This window comes from Asparagus officinalis, chromosome 4 (assembly GCF_001876935.1).
Source record: "Asparagus officinalis chromosome 4, Aspof.V1, whole genome shotgun sequence".
NCBI lineage: Eukaryota > Viridiplantae > Streptophyta > Magnoliopsida > Asparagales > Asparagaceae > Asparagus > Asparagus officinalis.
Genome location: NC_033797.1, coordinates 19,519,019 through 19,533,030, shown reverse-complemented (window position 1 = coordinate 19,533,030; position 14,012 = coordinate 19,519,019). Strand labels below are relative to the sequence as shown.

At 37.1% G+C, this 14,012-nt stretch overlaps 1 protein-coding gene across 3 annotated transcripts; it reads right to left on the bottom strand.

The window, feature by feature from the left end:
• Positions 1,487-13,313, bottom strand: LOC109836845 (F-box/LRR-repeat protein At3g48880-like). 3 transcript variants are annotated; one of them, XM_020404875.1, is made up of 3 exons: positions 13,207-13,313; positions 5,533-5,889; positions 1,487-2,375 (listed from the first exon to the last, which is right to left on the bottom strand). In XM_020404875.1, exons 2-3 carry the CDS (start codon positions 5,886-5,888, stop codon positions 1,760-1,762), a joined length of 972 nt encoding a protein of 323 aa, XP_020260464.1. In that variant the 5' UTR covers position 5,889; positions 13,207-13,313; the 3' UTR covers positions 1,487-1,759. The 3 variants fall into 3 exon arrangements, with proteins under 3 accessions (XP_020260464.1, XP_020260463.1, XP_020260465.1); XM_020404874.1 differs by having other exon boundaries at positions 5,533-5,893; positions 13,207-13,307; XM_020404876.1 differs by lacking the exon at positions 13,207-13,313 and adding an exon at positions 12,918-13,171 and having other exon boundaries at positions 5,533-5,893.

Genomic DNA, 14,012 nt, shown 5'->3' with positions numbered 1-14,012 from the left:
TTCAGGCCCTTTCAGCTCCTTCCAGCCCCTTCCAGCCAAGCCCCTTTCATGTAGCCAAAGGTGGCTTATAAATAGATGAGGAGAAGTATGGCCACTCCCTTGAATCATGAGATGTGACCATGCATCGTTACGGAGAGCCATACTCCCTCCCTTGGGTTGTGGGATATGACCACTCATAGGTGAGGAGTTCCCCCTTGAACCGTGGGAAGTGGGTATGCCCACTCCCACAAGCAAGCAGCTGCTTGATCCCTCAGGCGAGCCTGGCGGGCTTGCAAGCGAACTTGCGTACATGATGAATGCTCAAGCGAGCTTGCAGACGAGCTTGGCGGACAGGCAGGGTTGACTGGCAAACCCCTTAGGTGTTTGAGCTTAACCCTGTTGGCGAGCTTGGTTCGTGCAGGCGAACTTCCTATAGGTGAGCCTGACTCGTGTGAGCGAGCGAAGCATTCAGGCGAGCTTGACTCGTGCTGGCGAGTCAAGCGATCAGGCGAGCTTGACTCATGCTAGCGAGTCAAGCAATCAGACGAGCTTGCAGAACAAGCTTGTTCTTGCAAGTTTGAGCACGCATGCGAGGTCCTACGAGCAAGCTTTGGACTTTGGTATAAAGACAATTTTTTTGCCTACATGTATCTGTTTTCATATTATGCCAAGGATTTTTGTGGAAGTATAATGGTTTTCATCAAACATTTATGATTCTAGCACTAGGTGACGACAAGGTCCACTCCCTATTCGTAAATATGAATTGTTTGATGTTCACTTTTTTATACTTCTTCAATATCCCGACCATAGTATGTTTTCTTTACTCTCGCCCTATTTTTATCGTCTAAAAAATCTAGATATTTTCTAATTTACCCCCTAATTCTACCACGTTGAGTTACAATGCCCCAAACTTAATTGTTAGTTCTGAACAAACATACAAAAATATCATGATCAGTTCAACTAAAAGGAAAATTGGAAATATTTGGCTTAGTTTGGGCCCCCGCTTGCCCTGGTTGTCTAGGGAAAGGACCCTGGTAGTAGGGCAAATCTCATTCTCGTGGTGGACCTCGAATCCAAGGATCACCATGGTAAATGGAGTGTGCTAGCCAAGGTTTCCTCGTCACCGAAAAAAAGGGAGAATTTTTTTTTGGAAATGTGCTGGAAATGTTCCTTAACATGATCTTTTAGGGTGCATTTTAACTCAACGCTATAGAATTGGAACAAAACAGCACATACCTTAAAGTTAAAGGTAAATTTGCAAGTATGGTGGTTCAACATATACAGGTAAGAAATTTAAATTACATAGAATACATGAATTATAAAAGATGATGCAGTGTTATCATTTTTTTTGCTAATTGATTTATCAAATCTGTTATTACACTTTATCCTGACACGGTTTATTTAGCCTCCAAATTACTTTTTTCTTGACAACCCACCAGGTCTAAATTATACCAATAATTATTTGAAATTAATATATGCTACATATAATAATGGGTGTAGAGAACTATTCGAGTCAGGATGAACTATTCAACTTTCATATTTTATGGTACAATGCAAATATCTGCTAGTCAAAAGACACCTCATTATTCATTCTACACTCATGATACAGACGACATTCATAGTACAACATAACAAAGCCCGACACTAATAATTCCACTGTCAACCGTCACAGGCTAACGACTCTCTTATTAATTTACTTTTACATATCACAATTCTAAGAGAGTCCACTCTAATTGAGGTGGAGTATATTATCTTATATTATCTACCATCAAGCTTACCATCAATTTCTAAACCCTAGATTGAGACATCCCTCGTCAAACAACCTGCCATAATCTTCTCCCATTGCAAGGGAGCCCACCTCATCCTGGCGCCAAAACCACTCCTCATATCTATACCACCTCATGAGCCCTTCGTCTCTGATCATCCTCTGACACGTAACACACGAAGAACTCATGCAATGATAAAACTCATTCAACCTCAAAGACTTCTTCAGAATGGTTTGATCCAACTCCTTAACAATTTGCTTTCTTCCTGCAGTTGTAAGGTTTTCCAGCAACAAGCAATGTGAGATGTTGAGGACCTCTAGGTGGTCCATACAGTCTAAAACAAACAGCAATGCTTCTTTTGTTATTATCGAGCATCGTAGACTTAGGGTCTTGAGATTGGGAAGGTAGGATGCAATTGTCGAAGCAAATTGGACATCAAAGGTGCCCATGATCTTGAGGGAGGAGAAGTTTTTGCAATTTCTGCTTATTTCCTCCATTATGTAGGGAGGGTGAGCAATGCTTGGCATTGTCAGGGATTCGAGCTCTTTCCATCTCCGGATTGCATGGCAGATCCCATTTTTCGTTATGCGGTTCCATGCTGGCATTACAAGTCGTTTCAGATGAGGGCAGCTGCTTTAAAGCAACATAAATCAAGTTATTATATTCAAATGTAGTAATTAGATAAAGCATAAATAAACAATGATGTACCCATCAAGACAATTAAGACATTGGGATGTGCTGAAAGGAAATATAAGTATTGGAGTTCCTTGGTGCAAAGAGAAAAAAAATCTGGGGTTGGTAATGAGTTCATCCAGATGCAAGCCTACCTAACATAAATAAGGAAGCTAGCGGGTTTGATTTTCTTGGTTGGTTCCACAAATCCATGTAAGTCCACCTAACATATTAAGGAAACTATTGGGTTTGATTGTCTTAGTTGATTCCACAAAGCCATGTTAGTCCTTGAATTGTTAGTTATATTGGAAGGGAAACATATATATCCTCCTGGAGGCCAATGACAAGCGAATGGAAAATCTTAAATCTCTTTGGTCCATGGTTGATGGGAGTCTTCACCATCTCATCAGGCACCACTATCATCTCATCATCAGAACTATTGAGAAATATTGGCTCGAAAGCTACAATTCGCAATCCTTATTTTTTGAAGATTTCTCCCCGTCTTGGTCATAAATAGCTCAAATTCACGAATGAAGCTGATGAGGACAATAATGGCAATTTTTCATATTGTTATTTGACTTTCTTTTATTTTAGTTTTGAATAAGGAAGATTTGACAAGTTTGACCATATCTCAATTTAGTTTTAATTGTGAGAGATTTGAGGGATTTTCTATTTTGGTAAGATTTTAATTTTAAATTTTAAATTTTGAATTTTGAATTTTTGAGTCAAATTTGGTAGTAGAGTCAGTTATGACAATTTGAGTGATTTGAGGGATTTCAGAATCTGTAATTTTTTCTCTTTAAAAGACTGTTGTAATCAGATTTTTAAATGAAGATTGGAATCAATGAAAAAAAAATTGTTAACTCATTATTGATGTGAAGCCTCAGGTGTGAAACCCTAGGCCGACGGGTGTGAAGCCCTAAGCCGACGGGTGTGAAACCCTAGGTCGACTCCCCTGGCTCCTCTTCCACAAACAGCCGCCACCCTCCCCTGTTTCTTCTTCGTTTTCCCAAATAACAGACCCTGCTTTTCTCCTCCTCCAACAACCTCTGCCGTCGCCTCCTCCCCTTCACTCTTCCACTTCGAGCAGCCCCGCCAATCACCCCCCACTTCGAACAGTCCCGACGAACTTACTTCTGCTCTCCTCCACCTCGAGCATGCACCCTTTCCTCCTCCACAAACCGTCAAATCGACCTCAAAAAGTCATCGTTGTCGTCTCGCCCGCGTCCACTTGTTGACCACGTTCTCTCGTCACCCATGTCGCTAGTTTACAAGTTGACCCATCACCCTCGTCGTCACTCAGATTCGCCGCCATTGTCATCGCTCAGTCGCTGCCGTTGTCGTCGCTCAGTTCGCCACCGCGTCGTCATCCAGTTCGACGTCGTCGCACCACCTTCAGAGGTCCCTCACGTCGAGCTTGTTCAGGCCGACGAATGTTTCGTTTTCTCTCTATTTTTCTGTTAATCTCATTTTATTAGTTAATTGCATGAGTATTCCATCTCTAAACTCTTATCATATATTCATTGCTTAGATTATATTTGTGAGTTCACTGAGTTTAGAGTAATTGAGTATGTGACTGTTAAAATTTGATATTGATTGTAGAACTTGTGCGTGATAATGAATATTGTAGTTAAATTGATTGAGATTGGAATTATCATAATTATTGATGCAAATTTTGTTAAATCCATCTGTCACATTAGTTGTTTTGAATTTAATTTCTTGCCAAAGATCATGGAATTTGGTGAAACGATGCATTATTTGAATTAAATCGCTGATTCTAATAGACCCCCTGTCTCGTTTCACATCAGAAGCAAACCCTCTAGCCACCAGCTGTTGACCATGGGCCAGACAGATCTCTACTTGCTTCGTTAGATTTTCCTCAGATTCCCTGATAACATGCATCTATTCCTATATAATGCAATAATACAGATTCAAGACAGATATTATGCGAATAGTCGAGTACACACCTAATAGTTCACTCCATAAAGCAAGGAGTTTACCCATATGTCATCCTTTGCCCAAAAGATAACAATGAGCTACAAATAAGTAATTCTAAGACAATAGTAAGTTCAAGAGTAAATTAAGATGTGACTCAAAGTCTTTTAGACTGATTAGAAGCTTGTATGAATTCCATGGACCATCTAAGGATAATCCATATTCGTCTTGATCTACATACTTCACTAAGTAAAAGTGTCAGACATTTGTTTGACAAATCAAATGCTTCAATGACTTAGGCATCAACCAAATAACAAATATCATTTTTTAAAGGAGAATAAAGTTTTAGGAACGCTCTGTCATTCAAGGTAATGGACACGAGCTGTGACTACCAAGAGATAAGAAGGTGAAGTCCAAACTACTATGCAACTAGCAATGTGGGATTCACCACTAGCTTATCTATTGGTAGCTCATTTAGCAAAAGTGAAATGCCACCTCATACCCATTTAATTGATGTGTCAACAAACTAGTTGATTTTCAATCCCATTATTCATCAAATTTAACTTGATAGTCTCTGCTACACTTGTAATATGTCCACATTTTGTAAACCTGAGGATAGATCAGAGCAAGAACTTACACATCCACCAACTCAAGCACCACCAGGATTGACCAGTATCTACTAAGTTTTGAGTAGAAGAGACGTATCTAATGTGGGTGCTTCTAAGGGCTATAAACTTGTAATCCATATACTATAACTTGAAGATTAGAACAAATAACGCTATTTACCTAACCAGTTTTTAAAGAAAACTTCTTCCACCTAATTTTTAACTGCTTTTTGAGAAATGAAATTATGCTATATAAGTGACTATTCAATGGCAATGGAACTACATAGACACAGGGGGGAAAACCTCAAGTACTATTTTAAAAGTGACCTATTAGAATCAACCCACATTTAAGAAGTTGCAAAAATCGAAGTAATAATTAAGAATCAATGGCAAAAAGACATTGACAACCAAAATTGATAAAAAAAGAACTCGGAGATTGTAAGACCAAAAACTTCTATCTGATAACAAATTAACCTGTACTTCTCCAATTATATAACAGAAACCAAAAAAAATCAAAAAAAAATTAGACAAATATTAGCATTTTAATTAAGCAGTAAGATGACAATTGTAATTACCTTCCGGCAATGCAACTGAGGTGATCATCTTTCATGTACAGATTAAAATGGAATATGAGGCAGGTAATGTTTCCATGACTGAGAGCCATTGCTAGTTTCAGCAACTTACTCAGCCTTCTGTCAGACCTTTCATCCACCCAGATGTATGGCGAAGCCCTAGTTTGTATGAAATTGGATTTCAGTAGCCCCAGGTCGAGGGTATTCCAAAGCAATGGATCAGAACAAGCTGACCGCCACAAACGACAAACTTGAGAGACTGGAGCCAGCTCAATCATGTTTAGTTCTTTAAAGATCTTGACAAGGACATCGGTCTCCATATCCTCCCACCTCTTAACTACAGATTTGATTTCAGACATCCTACCTTAAGGAAACATCAAAGAAAACTCAGATTATATTCATTGATTAATCTATTCCTTTATACAAATAGGAGGATCAGAGATTTACTGTTCATACCACAGTAAATACTACAGTAGCATTATTACTGTAGCTAACAATTAATTAAAATATTACTGTAGCACACGCGTATACTGTAGCACACATGTATACTGCAGCATTTAAAAGCTACTGTAGCATTTAAAAGGTACTGTAGCAGAGCGGGATACTGTAGCAAAAACACCGCACCGCAAACTAGTAGTATCAGAAGCTAAAACAGGCGAGATGCACAACTAAGCTGCTATGCTAGAGTAAAATTTCCTGACTAAATTTCTTCAAACCAAGTTTACCACAAAAAAGAAAAGAAGTCTAAAAATATCATCCAAAGCCCAAATAAAGCCATGATTGAAAACCCATATTTTAGTAGAATAACTTATTCAAATCTCTTTGTTTCTATACATTAGAAAAGAAATAGGCATATTGTGTTTTTGTGGGTTAAATATAATACAACCAATATGCATGCACCCCTGATAGGGAGCGGGCGGAGGGCCTCGATCTGGAACTAGATGGCTCCTGAATGGCTTGCTTTCGGCGCCAATCCGGATCCGATGGGAAAACACGAGATTCTCGATATTGTGAATTTTGGTGAGCGCTCGAATCTGAACGGAATCTAAAAGGAGAAGACGGTAGATTTTCAATCGTCGATAACTTTCAGAGCTGTATTGTAATGTCTTAGCAGCTAGTGATCATAACTCATTAAGGAACGATCGGAGGAGATTTGGCAATGGCGATATTCAAGTGGGGGTCGTCGTTGGGGTATGTAATTTGATTCGAAGGATTGTGGTATCATCGGAGGAGAATGGTGTCGGATCTCAAGGCGGCGGCGGACACTGTTCAGTTGTGAACAATGACTTTTTCTTTTGGGGGATTTGTGGTTGAGATCGAATGGCTAGAATTGAAAGTGAAGAAAATTTAGATAAATAACTAGGTCTCATACTTAGGGGCCTCACACCCAAGGGCTTCACACCCCAAAAGACACTTCACATGCTCAACTTCATATCTTAATTTTTCATTCATCATTTTCTAATTCCTCATCGAGGATGACAACCTTATTTCTAGAGAAAAAACTAAACATGGAAAAGAAATCAAAATCCTAACCAAATCCTAATAAAAAGGAAACAACTCTAACAAAATAATTCTCAGATATCCTAACAATCCTAAATCAAATCCTAAGGAGATCTTTGCCTAAAATTGGAGATTACATCAAATATTAATAAAATAACAAAGATTCTAGTAAATCTATAAAATTCATGATCAACGGCTGACGATCGTCCTGCATCAACCCCTATGCTGCAACAATACGCTTCTACCATGTCCTACCTCCATGTACAACATGTTGAGAGGCTTCACAAGATACCTCAAACTTTACTTCTGCGCCATAAATGGGCACGAATCCAGGAGACATCCTCAATATGATAACCATAAACAACCCACATGCATAAGCATAAACTTTCCTTCTGTTTATGGTTAGGGCTTCACAATCCTAACCATAAACTTTCCTTCTGTGCATGCATGCTAACATGCATAAGCACGCGCTTGCGCGCGCACACACACATGAACCGCACCTACTAACCTGCCCATATGCAAACATACACATATGTACATGCACAGAACATAGATGTGTTCATTGCTCATGATCACACAGCACAAACATTGACACACATAACATGTACATTTGACACATAAAGTTTGCATTGATTGCCATCATGTATATAACGTAGGTTTGTATCTCTGTATTTCCATGATTCCATCATGCCATGTGACAGGAGTCATCGAGTTGGTTCATGTAATGTAACATACCTGGGCATGTGCATGTGTATGTGTGTAGCAATGTCCATACCATTTATGTATCTGTTATTTGAATCTATGCAATTCTCTTGTGCCATGTGACTGGTGTCTGTCATGACTGTGTCTCAATGGAAAGGAGAGATAGATGTATACAAATGAGGTCAACAGTCAACACCATCCTCTACAGCATCTAAGATACACTAGACTGTATCTTGTACGAATTCATGTAAAACAAGCAGCCACACAGGTGAAGTCGGTAGGAAGGTGAGGAGTAGGATTATGAGTTAAAAGATGGCGAGGCATTAGAAACTTGCGTGGCCGTAGAAATAATAGTTAGGATGTATGTTGTACTCAGCAGTGAAAGCATGCTAGGTATACATACGGAAACAAAAGTCAGAAAATAAAAAGCCATAATGCTTCAGAAAAAACTATAAATGGAAAATGTGATATGGGCAATGCTCATACAGTATATACAGTAGTAACAGTACTGATAAAAGAGTTGACTCATTGAGCAACTTATTGTTCCACATTTCATGTTTTTAGAATTCAATGGCATAAAAAGGATAAAAAAAATTCTTGTGTCATTAGAATTATGAAGGAAACACTTACCATAATAAGGTTAAAGTTGCCCGAGTTTAAGCTAAGTAGCTAGGAATAATAAGTAGAAAGATCTGATTGGAGCATAATTCATAGAGTCAACTCTGAAAGTGACCGAGTCTAATTTATAAGCACATCTACCAGACTATATTACAATCAATATACATTGAGTCTAAGATGCAACCACGTTGTCCTATAAGGACAGCCATGTGCTTACCAGCAGAATATATGACTAACAAAAAAGTTATTACGGAAAATAAATATTGTGATAAGACAGGGAAGATAACAACCGTACAGTTATATCAGAAGGTAATAATATTCAAGTGCACTACTCAGCTCCAAATTAATATTAATTAAATATGATCATATCATCTCTAGCAAAATTAAAAGGTAAGAAGAAACACATAAATTATTAAATGGTGGCATAGCTAGCTTACAAACATGGAAAATCAAGTAGAAGACAAGGCCCCTTATTAGTAAGAAATTAAAATGAACCATAACACTTTGACATCAGTGCAAACAAGTGATTTCACAGTTAGCGGACTGATGATGACATGGTGATGTGAAGATCTGCAGTACTATATTAATATTGAAAAAAATGGGCTGTATTAATTGTTAACTAATAGCATTTTAGAATTTTTACTGGGGCATAAATAGGAATAAGCATATAATAAAGAAAATAACAGCCAGAATAAACTCTTCGACCATAAAATGAAGAGGCAAGATCTAACGGCTATGTCACCAAGGTGAACAAAATTGTGAAGCAGAAATTATGAAACAAGCTGCAGAAAGTTCAACTCAAGCAAAGAAAGGTCAAAACTTTTGGCCATCTTTCCAGTGTATGCAATCTTGTTAATTGATGTAGAAGCCATGTCTACAAAAGCCTATCAATCTCAGTAAGGTTGCATATGATTGAAATATTACAGTGGAGCCACCCATGACTTACAAACTGGGTTAAGTCCCATCTCAAGTCAGAAGATGGGATTATTCATGCCAGTACAGTAAAACAAATGACATACAGAACACAGCCCTTCAGAAAAGAAAAATATGAGTTGTGCCTCTGTAAGCTACACTGGCTGAGAATTATATTCAAGGAAAACACAAGAACAGATCAACAGATACAAATCTTTTGAGATGATCAATGATCACTAACAGCCATCTTCAAGGAGGCAGATCGACATAAGAGAAAGATAAATGTGTTGCATGAGGTGTTTCCCAGGTCATAAGCATGAAAAGACTAGGGCTGATCAGATTTATAAGAGAAGGAAAATTCTTTTAATAGAACTCAGGCAATAGAAGTAACATTTAATTATTGAAAATATGACAGATAAAAGAGACAAGGATAAACATGAGAACCATCACCAGGAATTAAAAAACAATAGAAGAAGTAATAACTGCAAATGAAGATAGTCACAACGAACCCTATTTTCCAGTAAGGAACATGAAGATAGTCACAAAGAACCCTATTTTCCAGTAAGGATCATTATCAGAAGTTGATGCCTTCAATGCCTACTTAGACATGAAGCCCTCTAAAGAGCCAATAAATATGAGAAAAAATGTTAATCTTTATGGATAAAACTCAGACAATAAAGAATGATAGGTCATTGACAATGCAACAGATAAATGAGAAGTCATGAAATAAATGTAAGCTCCAACACCATGAATAAAAAAACTGGACAAGAAGCAACAACAAATAAATAAATAAATAAATGAAAGTGAAAACAACTTTGTTTTCATCAAAGATCATTTTCAGGAGCCCTTGACGCATCCAGTGTCTGCTATAGCAATAGAGCCCCTTTGAAAGGCCAAAAATAAAATGAGAAAAACATGTATCTCTACTACGAGTTGCTGCCAACAGGAAGTTTTCAACAGTTGCAATGATGTGTAAGAGTCTTCAGCCATTTTTTTTATATGCTCCAAAAGGAAGGCAACTGAGAGGGGCTGTGTGGTTGGGTCAGGATATCTCAGAAGTGAAGGAAAATGGGGGAGAGGTTAACAATAAGATCTCACGGGAAAAATACGTTGGATTAGGCTATTTGTCTCTCTCTGAGATACTGTAAGAGAAAGGAACAAAAGAAAATTTTACCAAGCAAAAGCTTGTGGTGATCTACATTACTTTATAATACGAGAAATATGTTCTGGACATAGCGAAATCTAATTTCACTTGGATACATTCAACTTAACAAGGACTACAGCAAGAAAAATCATATCAATAAAATTAATGCTAAAGTTTTGCAAAAAAATAGCTATTCACAGTATAAGATGACCAAAAATTAAAGATTATTTTCACTTGCATTTTAACATGCACAAAAATTTAGTAGTACCTAACTGGAAGTGGTTTTATCATAATAAACGTTGCCACTGTGATGACATCAGCATCAAGCACAGACAAAAATAGCGAGACCTCTTTTGCTAAAATTAGGACAAGCGAAATCCATCACTATTGGTTCACCATATCGGGAAGGCAGTGACAATTAATGAGAAATATAAACCTCATATGCCCTAATGCACGTTTATATAGTTAAAACTTTTCAAAATTAAAAAGAAAAAAGTGTCAAGAAACATAAATGACTTAAGTCTCTAAATGATGTAGATAAAAGAACACTGAGTGGGGACAAAGGCAAGAACCATTTAAGACACTCAACCTAATAGAAGTATTCTAAGATTGCTCTGGAATATCATATTGACTAATAGTAAAAATAAGAAGTTAAAGTGGACAAAAACCAGAGAAGTATAACAGAAATGATGCAGCAATGAAAAAGGGACAAATGAATATAACCAACAAAGCACAATTTTGGAAAATCAATGTGAATCCAGACATCAGCAATAGGAAACAATAGAAGCTCATTAAATAACCAAAAAGGAACAAGAGTATTCATAGCGCTGCTTTGAACACTAGCAAACCGTACTTTTTCATCAATGGGCAAAGAGATTTTGTGTACTACACTTTTTTAATCTTAAGAGCTAATCCAAAACTACATCAATCCTCAGTAATGGTCACATCAAATTTAAAAAAAAATCATATATTACAAAAAACTTAAACATTGATTCTCTATAAATAAACACCGGTGGACTAAGAGAATATTTTTGCAACGCTTGTATTACACATAGTTGGAAGTGGCGGTGCAAATTAGTCAGTTAACATGAACAAATCTAATACGAAGTCGAAGTATAAATTACATTGGGCATTGTTGAGAATTCAGGTTGGACCTTTTACAAACATGTGTGTGTACATATACGTACCTAGCCATCAGTTTCTATGTTCTCAGACCCCACCTCCACACCCCCCCAAAAAAATCTTCTTATTATGTGAAGAAAGTTAAATAATTTGTTGACCTTAGATGTTTAAGATGTGATACATTTAAACAAAGCTGAATTAGTTTCTAAGATTTTTGGTATTTGTACTTCATAGAGTATCACCAGAAAATTTTTTACTTATTGTATTTCTTGCACCTGTAATTGTTTTGTTGAATTTTTTAATTAATATACATAGTTTCTTAAATTTTATCCATGTGAACAAGACTTACCCAACCCAATCTGATTGTAATCCAAAAATCTGAGTGTGATAACTCAAGATCAAACTGAACACAGATTAGTCCAGGTTAGCTTAGGTTTTGGTAGCTTCTTCCACAGTCAGACGGTTTTTGAAAAAAAAAGAAAAAAGGAACAGCCATCTCCTGCTCCTTCAAACTAGGGATGTGGATCCTGTTCACCACCAAAACATAGGGCAAAGACTGCTAATCATTCAATACACCGTTGCTATCCGTTCTAAATTCTAATATTGACAATATCCTCCATGTATCATTCACTCATTTTTGTTTTTCACTCGACCAATCACAATTGTCAATCAACAGTTGTAATCGAAAGCAGTGGTCGCTTTCACTACTTTTTAGTACGAAAGGATCCAAATCTGTGTAATTGAGCTGCAACCAAGAGATCACAACAACAGTACAAACTTCGAAGAGTCAATGCCATCTTTATTGCACGTCCATACCTTCTATTACTTGCCTTTCGGGTTTGTCATACTCTATCATCCTAAGTCAGACGCGAGCATTTGCCACATGGAGCCATCACCTATATCGCCCGTCAAAAGAATCCCAAAAATAATTGTCCATACCCTCATCTTAACCTAAATATTGCAATATCACTGGTTTTGGCAGATCACAGAGCTCCAATCGTAGCGTAGTATATTTTCTAAAAGCTGAAAAGCGTTCTCGCGGTCTAATTTGGCAACAAATCACAAACATCACAAAGCTTAAATCAACTCCAGGCAGATCAAAGACAAACCAAGTGTTGGCAATAAATCTAAATAAAAAAAATCAGTTCCACCTAATGATTCAGCAGATACCTTTCCATACTCCTTCCCATTCTAGAGGAAGGGGGGGAAATCAAAAGTTTAAATTCATTCTGGTTGAAGAAATTACTAAATTTCCCTTTTAACATAAAATTTACAAGGAATTGTCATCGTTATAGAGACTTATACCATCAGATACCTATCAATTTCAGATAAATCCACGCTCGAAACAAGAAGAAAAGTTCAAAATCTTAAATAAATTACGTGTAGTTACCTTTTCTGCCCCTTTCTCCTCCTTTCCTCAAAAAATCCCAAATTTCCCCAAAAATCAGGAAAAAAAAAACTAGCTCAAATAACAAAAGAACAAAATCTTGAGGTGAAAAATTCTCCTTGATCCACCAATAATTTCTCCTCTGCTCGTCTCACTTCGATCCTAATTTCGAGCTTCATCCTCCCACGTAAAACACTCCCAAATTAAGCAATGAAAACAGCAGATCATTTAAATCACATTAAAGGGAGATAATTCTTCTACTTTAGCAAGGGGAAAAAAAAAGAAGAAATACCTTATTTAATCATTTTCCTCTTGGTTGCTCCTCGACACTCCCTGCGTCCCCCTTCTCTTCTTTAACACATCGACAAACAGGAACGAACGATTGGACCCAATAAGTTTTGAGTCGTTTTTCTTCAAATTACCATACTACCCTTCTTCGGGATGTCAGTTACTTGCGGTGTCAAATGTCCGAAGCTCGTTACGAGGGTTAACCCTGGTTGGATATCTGTGTAGCTTACTGACTGCTGCTAAACCTTGTCCCTCAACTCTTGAGATTTGTAAAATTACCCCTTAGTTCTCTCACATTGATTGTTCCACCCATTTCAATTAACAATTTTAGTTTTTAAATTGGAAATTGTTGCGAATCAATTAGAAATTATTATAAATTTTGACATTACCTTGTTTAAAAGCCAATATTCTTAAGCTGGCATAGTAGAAAGACTCAATATGCTAGTTTTTTTAGGAGTAATTTAAAAATACAAAGATGAGTAATTTTTGCAAACATTGAAGTTTTGAGGAGTATCCCCTGCGTTAGTTACAACAACATCCAACGACTACGTGCATGTATATACCGAAATTTGGATATACACAAAATATTATTTGACTCTAACTTACTGGTATATCCAAACACATCTTTGGCTTTGAAGGACAATGTAATTATTTTGGCCTTTTTCTTAAAAATTGCAATTATAGAATACACTCGAAAAAGACTCCATTATGATTGGGCATTAATCAAGCAAAAGAAAAATCAGTTGTCGAGGAAGTAGTGAACTTGTGAATTTTGTTTCTTAAAATTTTTTTGTTTGCCCTGTGAATATT